General features: G+C 49.2%; 1 protein-coding gene across 7 annotated transcripts; it reads left to right on the top strand.

Moving 5' to 3' along the window:
- Nucleotides 1-1057: 1057 nt before the first annotated feature.
- On the top strand, nt 1058-10156 carry Mtfr1l (mitochondrial fission regulator 1 like). Of its 7 annotated transcripts, none has more exons than XM_052177705.1 (7): nt 1058-1132; nt 3671-3800; nt 4161-4265; nt 5866-5975; nt 6160-6371; nt 7217-7538; nt 9750-10156. In XM_052177705.1, the coding sequence occupies exons 2-7, from the start codon at nt 3786-3788 to the stop codon at nt 9853-9855; spliced, it is 870 nt and encodes a 289-aa protein (XP_052033665.1). In that variant the 5' UTR covers nt 1058-1132; nt 3671-3785; the 3' UTR covers nt 9856-10156. The 7 variants fall into 7 exon arrangements, with proteins under 7 accessions (XP_052033665.1, XP_052033664.1, XP_052033668.1 ...); XM_052177704.1 differs by having other exon boundaries at nt 1089-1156; XM_052177708.1 differs by lacking the exon at nt 1058-1132 and adding an exon at nt 1289-1788 and having other exon boundaries at nt 7253-7538.
- The last annotated feature ends 2163 nt before the right edge of the window (nt 10157-12319 follow it).

Genomic DNA, 12319 nt, shown 5'->3' with positions numbered 1-12319 from the left:
TGTATGTAGATGCAAATGTCTACAATTGTGCTACAACTTCCTGGGATTTAGCACAATTGCCACAGCACAGGTTTGTAGCCTGGAGCAATAGGCTTTATTGATTCACCCAGGTAGGTAGTATATTAGGTAGGTGTGTTTAAGTACTCTATGATGTTTGTATAACTCAGTCACCTAAGGACACGTTTCCCAGAGAGGACCTGTTCTTCAGCAACATATAACTGTAATTTCGAGAGGACAACAATAGAGAAATAAAGCAGGCATGGGTGTAGTAAGACAGGTCTGGGCACAATGCCCATTGTGACTGCATAGGGCTGTCCACCCACGAATCCAACAGATTTGTCCCTGGCAGGTGGGGATTACAGGCTTTGGGACTAAGGGAATGCAACTGGTGAGTCAGGCAAAGCCACGTGCAGAGAAGAAAGTGTGTCCCCACTAACTGGATGCCATGGAGACCAGCAGAAAGAGCGAGCTTGAGAGCTTTGGAGTCTCCGAGTGTCATCACTCCACCCATCTATTAACAGACTGAATCATGCTACACACTTGTGTACGTGTCTGTGTGTGTGTGTGTTTGTGTGTGTGAGAGAGACAGCGAGCTTTTAAATATAAGTAAGCTACTCCGAAGCACTGGAGGGCACGCCTCAAAGGCGAAAGCAGCCATTTTTGCTGGGGGCTGTGTCTGGAAAGCATGAAATGGAACGAGAGTCCAGACTAGACAGGAAAGGCTGAAATGCCAAGATGAGAGGATTCGGAGACCTGCAGCAGGAGTAGCGACAGCATCAACTATTTCCGTGCTGAGCAGCCACAGCGGCTGACTGCCGCTTTCCAGACGTTTGTTGACACTAAATACGGGAAGCAACTCCCACGGCCGCAACTAAACAGGGAAAGAAACTCTAGCGTCTTCCCCCCAACCCCCCCGCCCCGCGCTGGGAAGAGGGCGTGGCCTGGAGAGGGGTGTGACCTCCTGGCGGTATGCCGTCCACTCAGAGCCCGCATCCGCTCGGGCCCCTTGCTAGGCCCGCCTCTCCTGGGCATGTGGTCTGCCGCGCAGCTGCAAATGATTGCTTCCGGAGGCGGGTCAGCGGAAGTGAGGACGTTTGAGGCTTGGCCGCCCGCTGTGGTAGGAGGGGCTGAGGTGAGTCTGGAGCTCGAAGCTGAGGTGAGCCCAGAGCGGGGTACCGCAGGAGGCGGGCTCGGTGAGCACCCCGGTGCGTCACCGGCGTCTCCGTCCCGGCGCAGGGGAGCACGCGTTCCCTATTCCCGTGCAAGTTCTCGCGGGAGCCGCCGCTGTCTGCCCCGCTTAGTGAGGACACTAGTGCCCAGGCGGAGCTGCTGGCCAAGGCACCCAGCGGTTGGGGTCGACCCAGCCGTTGGCGTGCGATACGCCCGGGCCGCGCGGCGTTTCTGGGACCGACGCCGGCCTGGAGGCCGCTGCGCGCTCCGGCCCGGCCCGGCCCGGCCCGTGGGTCCAAGGGCCGCTGGACGCGCGGTAGGGACTTGGCCGACCTTGGCCCGGGCCGGGTCGCCGTCGCGGGGGTGGAGACGCGTCGTTTTTGGCGCAAGGTGCTGCATCTGGCTGGGCATTGGCGCCTTCTGAGACCCTCGTGCACTCTGCCCAGGTGATCGCCGGGTACCGCTGGGCAAAAGTTTTTCCCTGGCCCAGGACTGCCGGGTCGAGGCCCTGCTCGGAGCCGAGAGGGTCTGCCGAGAGACGGCACGTAAAGACGCGCGCGGCGCGGTGCACGGCCGGCGCCGAAGGGGCTGCGGCGGCGCCGAGGTGCGGAGACCCAGGTCTGCGGGGCGGCGGGAGCGGCTAGCGGGCACGGGGGGGCGGGGCCTCGAGCTAAGTTAGCGTCGCCTACAGCGCTTTCTGAGAAGAAAGCCAAGCGCTTGCAGTGGCTGCAGAGGCCGCGATGTGGCCCTTTGGTTACTTCCATTTCCGCTTTGAGCAGCCTCGGAAGGCGATCCAGGCCGCTACTGAGTGAACTGAGGACCCAAGCTGCCAGGGGCAGAGTGATGGATGGATGAGCAGGGTGCCGAGGGGCTGGGATGAGCTGCATAAGGAAGGGTTTTGTTGAGTCCCACAGAGGCAGTGCTATAGACTGGGGCACAGATAGGACGTGTTGGGAGCTGCTGGCCCGGTAGCAGTATGGCCCCAGCAGGAGCGAGTATGGCCGCAAGTCGTGTACTTGCCAAACGGTGTCAGAACTTGGTCTGGAGAGAGATGGAAGATGGGGTACACCCTGCTGGCAGGACTGTGGAGTCTCGGAGAGAGTCGAACACCAGAGCAGTAGAACGGGCAGCTTGTCTAAATGCTGTCTCCTGAGGTTTAGATTCTTTGGAGATGAAGCAGGACAGGAGAGGGCGTAATGGGCAGGAGTAGCACAGTTAAGTGGCATTTAGCAAGAAGTCTGGCACACAGGGACTTTGTAGGCTTGAACGGGGCTGCACATATCAGAACCTGGACCAGTAGACACTGTCCACTGAACAGGCAGTTGGTGATGAGCCAGACAAGTCCTTTCCTCTCTCCATGTACTCTCATGACAACTCTCGCAGAAGAGGAACTCCAGATCTCCCTTAAGAGATACTGTCCATCCTGTTAATCCCATCACTGTTGAGAACCAGATCTAAGTTCTCCAGTGACTTCTCACCCAGGAATTGCAAACCCCCTTGATAAGACCTCTGGTCTGCCTTTTGCAGTCTTTTGGGATGCTCTGTCCTCTTTAGAAGTCCTTCACTTCCTATTTTCTCCAAACTCACCATTGGGCCCTGGGCTGTAGTTACCTCGTATGCCCCTTAATGATGCCCAGCCTTTCATAGAAAAGTGTGTCCTTTTGGACTTAAGTTCCTTAAAAGCACAACTATCTACATGCCTAGCACCAGTGGGTAGTTTTGTGTTTAATGGATATAAAAAGCACACTGATTGAACCTCCATGCCAAGGCAGCTGTGAAGGGTACAGTCGGGAGTATTGCTTTGTATATTAATCTTATAAAGGAATTTTCAAAATTCAGGAGTAAACTTATTTTAAATTTTGTTAAGCATTTTACTCACCAGTTTCACTGACCTTTAAGGTAGCCTAGAGTGGCTGGCAACTTTACCTTTCACCATTTTACCAATGAAAAAAGCAACATCCAAAAGCATTACAAGAGACAGTCATAGATAAGTAAGGCAAAAAATAAAGAAAGAAAAAGAAAAACCTCTTGGGGCTGGAGATGTGGTTCTGTGACAGAATGTTGCAGTTGGGGGTAGGGTGGGGTGATGCATTATAACCACTTAAAGCTCTCCCCCGTAGCCCAGTAGACTGAAATTAGCATGAGTTGGCTGTTGAGTCTTTCTTACCCACTTGAATTTTCAAGAATAAATGCTTAGGCTTGGATGGCATTCTTGGTTTTGCTCTCCGTTGAGCTTTGTAACCACTGAAGTGTTCTAGCTGCATCTTGGAGGCGTTTCCTTGGTTAATCTTGGAGCCTGGAAGTGTCCCCAGGTTGGTGAAGCTTTCTCAGCAGGTCTGACAGCCTGTAATGGGTCTGGGTTTAGAAAAGCCAGGGACAAGGAAGGGCGGCCTCTTGGGCTAGCTTTCTTGCTTTAAATATTGGCGGTGTTGGTTTTAGTGGCTCTGCAGAGGCTTGTTTGTGGGCACTGAGTGCCTGCTCTCTGGGCGCTGTTTCACAGGAAAGGAAACCTCATACTCCTGGAAATGGCCTGATATGAAGGAGTTACACCTCCAGCCTTCCCTGTGGGTGCCTCGTCTGTCCTTCAGGTGCAGGAGCTGGCTGACACATCAGGGATGGACGCCAGTGTGGTAAGGGTGTAAGGTGGGGGTGGGGCGAGAGAGCTGAGCACTGTGTTTGCCCAAGAGCTATGAGAGGTCCCGAGATGCAAGTCATTTTAGCCTTTCCCTGAAGCCCTGGCATTTGAGCAAGGCTGGGGGCTATTTGTGTGTGTGTGTGTGTGTACAGAGAAACATGAGGGAGCCAGAATAGCCATACCCCCAGCTAATTCTAGTTCCTTCTCTAAACCCTCCCAGCCTTGACTACTTTAGCGGCAGCAGCTGTAGAGACCACCGGCCCTAACATTGGCTGGACTCACCTCCAGGAGGAGAAAGGCAGGCAAGCAGCTGTAGTTGGACTCACTGAGGTTTGGGGGTGTCTCTTTTCTCTAGACTATCCCAATCTGGCAAAACAAGCCACATGGGGCTGCTCGCAGTGTGGTAAGAAGAATCGGGACCAATCTCCCCCTGAAACCCTGTCCACGGGCGTCCTTTGAGGTGAGTTACAGGAAGGTTTCAGTGTGGAGGTAGATGCTGCTTCTCTTGCCAGTTGCCACGCCTGTGGGTTTTTTTTTTTTTTTTTTTTTTGGCTGCTTTCCTGGTCACTTTAATTTATAATAGATCCTGGACACTGACTTTCTGATAGCACAGATGTGTGACCACAACAGTCAGTGTGCTCATAAATTACAACTTTTCATCTTTGTTGCTACTACTGACTCAGGTTATATAAGCTTCCAGCAATGCATTTTTATCAAAGCAGGCCCCAAACCTTTGCTAAACCAAATTCCCAGAGGACTTACACTACAGCTGAGGCATTTGTGCCTGTGTCTCTCTTCACGAGGGCTGGAGGGTAGACCTGCTCTTCTCACCAGCTCTTGAGTGGACCGCTTTGCCTCTATTTGTTTGTTTCTCTGTGGCCTCAAATCCCCATATGCTTCTGTCCAAGCATGGCCACTCTGTTACTGGGCTGCTCGCCTCTGTGTCTATGGAGGCCCTAAAAGCATCCACTCTACAGTAGAGATTCCTGACTGGCCAAGGTCTCTGAGACCTGCTTCTAGTGGCAGAAAATTAAATAATGTTCATTGGAGCCAGTTGCCCGCATTCAGAACTCCTGGTGAGGCACCAGCCTGTGTTAGATGGTTATGGTGGCAAGTATAGGAAGCAGAGACATGAAAGCATTCTTGGCAGAGAGGCATAAATATGTGCACAAGGACCTGAGTCTTAGGTATTAAGAGAAATCAAAGAATAAGCTGATTGAGTGAGTGAGACATACTGTGTAGGAACTGAGTCCAGGGTTGGCAATGGTATCAGGGTTAGTGTTAGGTAAGGTTGGGATCGGAAGTGTGTAGTTACCAGACAAGTGTCTCATTACTGAACACAATCCAGAACTGTCAAAGGAACCTGGGAAGGTCCTGGGTACTCAGAAGCAAACAAAGGGAAATCAAGCTGTGTAGTGTGACACTGGAAGTTCCCTCACATTTGACTATATTGTCAGCTGCTGCTGAGCAGAGAGAGTTAAGGACATATACTACTCTTCAGAGTAGTGCATATGAGTAGTAGTAATATTTAGTATATGGGACTGAAGAGATGGCTCAGTAGCTGCTTTTCCAGAGGACCCAGGTTTGATTCCCGGCACCCACAGGGCGCTCTGTAGCTCCAGTTCTAGAAGATCTGACGCCCTCTTGTGGCATCTGTGGGTACCATGTATGCACATGGCACAGTCACCATGCATGCAACACCTTAAGGGGGGGGGGGGGGCAGTTCTGGCCAGTCCCATTAAATAGCCTGATTTGTAAGCAGGAAGCTTTCCTCACTAAGTGCTGGATTAGGTGTCCCATTATTTTTTAAAAAAAAGATTTATTATTACATGTAAGTACACTGTAGCTGTCTTTAGACCCACCAGAAGAGGGTGCCATATCTCAATTACAGATGGTTGTGAGCAATCATGTGGTTGCTGGGATTTGAACTCAGGACCTTCGGAAGAGCAGTCAGTGCTCTTAACCGCTGAGTCATCTCTTCAGCCCTAGGAGTCCCATTTTGCATTAATCTGATTAGCTCTCATCACGTTGGGTAAATGTTGAATTTTGCTTTCTCACAGACCCTGCCCAACATCTCTGACCTGTGTTTGAAAGATGTACCTCCAGTCCCTACTCTGGCTGACATTGCTTGGATTGCTGCAGATGAAGAGGAAACATATGCCCGGGTCAGGTAGCTGCTTTGCCGGGGATGGGCAGTTTCTACCAGAAGTGGCAATCAGCAAGGAGGGGCTGAGGGGCGACAGGATTGAGAGCTATGGGCTTAAGGGGGAGTGGCACCTGTGGGGTGAAGGAATTGAACTAGGGATGTACAGTGCCTGTCTGTAGTAAGACGTAGTTTTCTTTCTCCGGCCCAGGAGCGATACACGCCCTCTGAGACATACCTGGAAGCCTAGCCCTCTGATTGTCATGCAACGTAATGCCTCAGTGCCCAATCTGCGTGGGTCTGAGGAGAGGCTCCTGGCCCTGAAGAAGCCAGCCCTGCCTGCCCTAAGCCGTACCACTGAGCTGCAGGATGAACTAAGCCACCTGCGCAGCCAGATTGCTAAAATCGTGGCAGCAGATGCGGGTAAGAGCCCCACTCTGAGCATGTAGTGTATACAGTCTGTGACTCAGGAAGATAGGCACAGGGCTCTGAGGTGCTCAGCAGGCAAAGGCACTGCCACCATCTCCATCCCTAGGACCCACATAGGGGAACAAAGACCAGACCTTGGCAGCTTGTCCTGACCTACTCTATAAACCTGCACCTACACACGTACAGTGAATAATATTTACACTGTACGTGTAAATGTTATTACACGTACAGTGTAATGACATTTCTTGGGAACTCTGAAGAACAGCTGTCTCAGTTTAATCAGGAGATTTTTGTCTAAAATAGCTCAAGCTCATAGGTAGCAAAATTCAAAATATCAAACCAAAACATCACAGTTGAGAAAATGACAAATGTAGGAAATGCAGGCCTTGCTTGGCTTTGGTTTAAACCAGGGCTTCCAGCTAGGTGGAGGTGGTGGTGGTGTGAACCTTTAATCCCAGAAGGTGGGAGGCAGAGACAGGCAGATCTGTTTCAGGCCAACCTGGTCTGCAGAGTTCCAGGACAGCCAGGGCTACACAGAGAAACTCTGTCCTGGGAAAAACAGAAAACGGGGCTTCAAACCTATATCCCACTGCAGAATGGGAGCATTTAGGAATCATGGTTTCCTGAGATTCCTGTGAGTTTCTGTCCTAGATACTTAAATAGCCAGTGCTTCTCTACCTAATTGGAGCTCTCAGTAGGACGTGGAGTGGGGAAGACTCCTTGAGGATATCCCACCCACAGCACTCTGGGAATGAGTGTGTTCTGTGGGCGGTGTTGTGAGGCCATGCCATGCGGCAGCCCAGGGCCCATCATGCCATGTCTGTTGTTTTCTCTTTCAGCTTCGGCGTCACTGACACCAGATTTCTTATCTCCAGGAAGTTCAAATGTTTCTTCTCCTTTGCCTTGCTTCGGATCCTCATTCCACTCTACAACTTCCTTTGTCATTAGTGACATTACTGAGGAAACTGAGGTTGAGGTCCCTGAGCTTCCAACAATCCCCCTGCTTTGTTCTGCCAGCCCTGAATGTTGCAAACCAGAACACAAGACTACCTGTAGCTCGTCTGAAGAAGATGACTGCATCTCTCTGTCCAAGGCCAGCAGCTTTGCAGACATGATGGGCATCCTGAAGGATTTTCATCGAATAAAACAGAGCCAGGACCTGTGAGTATCTGACAGGAGCCTGGTAATCTCTTAGTCACTCCTGGCTCAGGATGAAGAGTCATGTTGCTGCATTCACAAAGCTTTCGCAGTGACTAGGACCTGGTTTGAGGAAAAAGCAACACTTTGCATTTGTTCTATTAGGTTACCTCAGTTGCGTGTTAAGACTGCAGCTATGGAGCTGGAGAGAGCTCAGCAGCTCAGTCCCCAGCTCCCACTGTCTGTAACTCTAGACCTACATACAGGCAAAACACCAATGCACTGCTTTTACATGCTGCTAGCTACCCTTTCCATGATCCTTCAAAGCAAGGTTTGTAGGACATACTGGTGTCTCAAAACTAGTAGACTTTGGTGGAAGGAGAATTTCATAACAGAGGTTTTATTGTTGAAATAGTGAGATGGCTCAGTAGTTAAGAGCACTATGTGTTCTTGTAAAGGACCCAGAATTGATTCCCAATACCCACAGTACAACTCTCTGTAACTCAGCTCAGGGGCCTTTCCCACCTCTGCTGCTTTCTGCAGGCACTTCCATGAATATATAGTACTCTGTAATGTTCAGGGACTTGAGAACCAAGCTTTCTTTGTTTTTAGTTTTTCAGAACGGTTTCTGTGTAGCCCTGGCTGTCCTGGAACTCCTCTGTAGACCAGCCTGCCTCTGCACCTGAGTGCTGGGATTAAAGGCATTTGCCACCACCTTGTGCCTATATATAATTCATATAAATCTGGCTGTTCACCAAAACTGCTCAGATTTAGGGCGTTGTTTGTTGGTTGTTTTTTAAGACAAAGTCTCACTGTAAAGCCCTGGGTGCCTTGAGACTCACTTTGTAGATCAGGCTGGCCTCGAATTTTCAGAGTTCTGCCTGCCTCTACCTCCCAGGCGCTGGGATCAAAGGCATGAGCCACTACACCAGCCCAAATTTGTATACATTAAACTCATCAAAGCAGAATACTCAGAGACTTTGTTCACGTTTGAGGGAATTTGAGCAGGTTTGGAGTTTGAAGCAAGGCCATTCTCTGAGTCCCCCGAGAAGCTTCCTAGTAGGCAAGCTCTAGACCTGCCTGAGGGAGCCTGTCCTTTGCAGCTACTCCAGTTGTACTCTGAGTGACTCTACAGAGGACCTTGTTCTTGGGCACCTTAGTTGGAGATAGAACTTGGTGGTGGGTGCCCAGTATAGCTGTCCTTGTTAGTGCTGGGCAAGAAACCTGCCACACACTCCAGTCTTCCTATGTGGCACATAAGGGTCCTTTCATCTCTTACTCCCCCAAATTCAGCTGCTGCCTCACTTCACTGTGGTTGGCCCTGATCCCCTTTCCTTCTAGTCGGTGTTCTAAAACATGCCTCTTGGCTACCTGTGTAGCTCAAGCTGGTCTTGAACTTGCAGTCCTTTAGCCTTTGCTTCCTGAGTTCGAGAAATAGAGACATTTGTTACCAGCTCAGCTTCTAGTATTTGGCTTCTTAGACCAAATTATATCCAAAACCATTGCCAAACCTGTCCTACGCATATGGTTTGGTTAGCCAGGTCAGCAAGGTCAGCAAAAGTTCAGATAATGTGATAGACCAAAGAAAATCTTTGGTCAAATCTTTCAGATTTGAAGTCAATCTTTGACCTTCATGTATTTCTTCAAAGACCAGTAAAACACCTTCAGGAAACAAGTGTAGGAGTTAGCAGCAGCAGGCAGCTATTTCCAGAGCATCCAGGATGCTCTACTGTGATTGTATACCTACCTTAGAATTCAATTTGTTCCCACAGTTCCTTATAATGTAGATGTTTTTCTATGATTTTGATCTTTTAAGGTCATGGGGTAGGGGTACCACCACAACCAAACAGCTCACTTAAGGGAAGATGGTGGTAGATTATCTCCAGGATGTCTTTGTCTTCCAGAACTAGTAAGGATCAGAATGGCTGAGTCATCAGTCACTCACTGCAGACCCTTTTGAGATAAGATCAGAACTCCAACTAATTGCTAGGCCTTCATTTTACCCATATTTTGTAGCTGTGTAAGAAATATGGAGATTCTCGTTAAGAGATGGGGTCCAGATTAGATAGCTTGGTTTTAAAAGCCAAACACTGTAACTTCAGGTCTGCATGCTGGATCTTCCCATAGGTGTGGGATCATGCACTGCCAAGTGCTTGACAGGAGGTAAAGAGTACACACACACCATGACCCACAACAGAGGAAGTGCTCCCTAAATACAAGTTCTTGTGTCTCCAGGAGCCGGAGTTTACTGAAGGAAGAAGACCCTGCTGTCCTTATCTCTGAGGTCCTTAGGAGGAAGTTTGCCCTGAAGGAAGAAGACATCAGTAGAAAAGGAAACTGACAGCACTGACTGCAAACTGTCTCTTGCTCCTGGACTCCTTCAATAGCTGCCTTCCTCACCGCAGATGTCTGTCTGAGATCAGCAAGTCTTGCTGACTAGGGCTTGGGCTGGAAGAGAAGAGCTGGATTATGTGTTGTTACCTGCACTTAAACCTTGGCAGAAGCTAAGGTCTATGGTTTTTTGAGATGAGGCATTTGTTACAGATAATTGGGTAGAGTGGAATATCTCTGCTTAAGGGGTGAAGTTTGTTTTTCCTTGTCTCTGAAAACTAAGCCCTCAATGAATGACTTAATTAACTCACCGCATTAGACTCCATAATTGGTCTCACTGGACACGTGCACAGCTGTCGCGCTCTTAGCAGCTTCCCTGCAGCGCCACTGGGCTAAGGGGGAGCGGCTGTTGATGTTCATATTCACAGGAAGGTCTTCTGCTGCTCCATTTTAGACCTAGACCTGCACCAGTGCCCAGCAGTCACCCTGCCCCTCTAGCTAGAGGTCAGGCCACTGGACCAGCCAACATCTGGGCTGCTGCAGGGAGGCCTGGCCTATTTTTTCTTAAACATATTTTATAAAACTACAACCTGATCTACCATCAGGGCCTCCCTCCTCAGTTCCATTGATTGACATTTTTTTCCTTCCATGGACTTACTAAGTCCATCTAGGAAGGAGAAATGATGAGAGAAAGCATACCATCCTTCTAGGACAATGACTGACTTCTCCAGGTTGGGCCAACATTTTATTTACTGCATCATGCATGACTCAGGTGCCCTCAGGGCCCTCTTCTCTATGGTATGAATACTGTGTTTGAGTTGAAGCATTACCTGATATTAAATGAAGGATTTGGAGAAATGAGGCATTTTTTCTTTCTCTTTTGAGTTTTGACCACAGTAACCTCTGCTGAAGAGAGGGCTTCTGACTTCCTTTCTTGCCTTCAGGACCCTTAAATACAGGTCCTTATGCTATGGTGACCCCCCCCCACCATAAAATTATTTTGTTGCTACTTCTTAACTAAATTTACTACCATTATGAGTTGTGAAATAAATACTTCCTATGCAACCTCAAAAGGCCAAGACAAGTTGAGAGCCTTAAGAGAAATTTCTTCAGCTGGAGAAATGACCCAGAAGTCAAGATCACTAGCTGATTCCCAGATCCTGCATGGCTGTTAACTGTTTATTCCTCCAGTCACAGGGATCTGACACATTCCTCTGGCCTTGTTGGTACTAGGCGCACATGAGATACACATACATTCAGACAAAATACCTATACATCTCAGTCTAATAGATTTTGTCCTTTCCATAGACAAATTTCCAAAACTACTAAAAGCAGTTCCATTTGGCACCTTGCTGTGGTTTGCATCAACTGCCAGAGTGCGTGCTGCGTGACCAGTGGTGCTTTGGGTAGAATACAGGCAAAAACACAGAAGTTATGATTGGTGGACTTCAGGGCAATGATACCACTTATTAAAAAGCTGACTTGGGCTGGCAGGATGGCTCAGTGGGTGTTTGCTACTCAGCCTGACCCGAGTCCAGAATCCACATAGATCCTGGAAGCTGCCCTCTGACAGGGCACGTGTGCACCTGTACTCACACGTCACAAAGTTGCCATCTCTTTAAGCAAAATGCCATTCTAACCCACGCTGGTACAATACTCAGCTATGTAGCTCTGATAAGTATTTTAATTACCACCAGAGCCAGCTTTCTAGACATTAACCTAGAGTCATTTTTGCAAAGGGAACTTACCTCTTCCCTCACGGAAGAGTAATAGTTCAGATTTGGGGATGAAAAGATAAAGCAGATAACTTTTTTAAAAAATTTCATTTTATGTGTATGAGTACCTGCATGTCTGTCTGTACCACATGTACGTCTGGTGCCTGTAGAGGTCAGATCCCATAGAACTAGTTCAGGAAGTTATGAACTGACATAGGGGTGCTGGCACCTGAACCTGGATTCTCTGAGAGCAGCAAGTGCTCTTAACATCTGAGCCATCTCTCCAGCCCCAACCATACAATGCATAGTTAACACCAACAGGAAGATGGCCTATAGACTGTGGTGGCTCATCCCAGCACTTAGGGGGCAGAGAGAAGCAAGATCTCTGTGAGTTCAAGGCCACCCAGAGCTACACAGAAAAACCCTTGTCTGGAGAAGGGGTGGAGATGATCATCTGCCATATGCGCGCACACACACACACACACACACACAACCAGCCCCACACGCCTGGGCTGGGGAGGAAGGCTTCTCTTCAACTGCAGTTGGGAATAATGGTCCCAAGCTGATGCTTGAATGATCCAGAGATGAAAAGAGCAAGTATCTGTCTAGAAGGGCAGAGGAGCAGCTCCAGGAACTGAGATGGTTTCCACGGGGTAACCACAGGGTTAGTCCTGTCTTGCTGTCTCAGGACTCATCACGTCCAATAATGGGATACACCAGTCACCTTCCTGAGTGGAGAGCATGACACCAACCAGCATG

Source organism: Apodemus sylvaticus, chromosome 3, assembly GCF_947179515.1.
Source record: "Apodemus sylvaticus chromosome 3, mApoSyl1.1, whole genome shotgun sequence".
NCBI classification, from domain to species: Eukaryota; Metazoa; Chordata; class Mammalia; order Rodentia; family Muridae; genus Apodemus; species Apodemus sylvaticus.
Note: the sequence above shows the minus strand (reverse complement) of the source record. Positions and strands in the feature narration are given on the sequence as shown.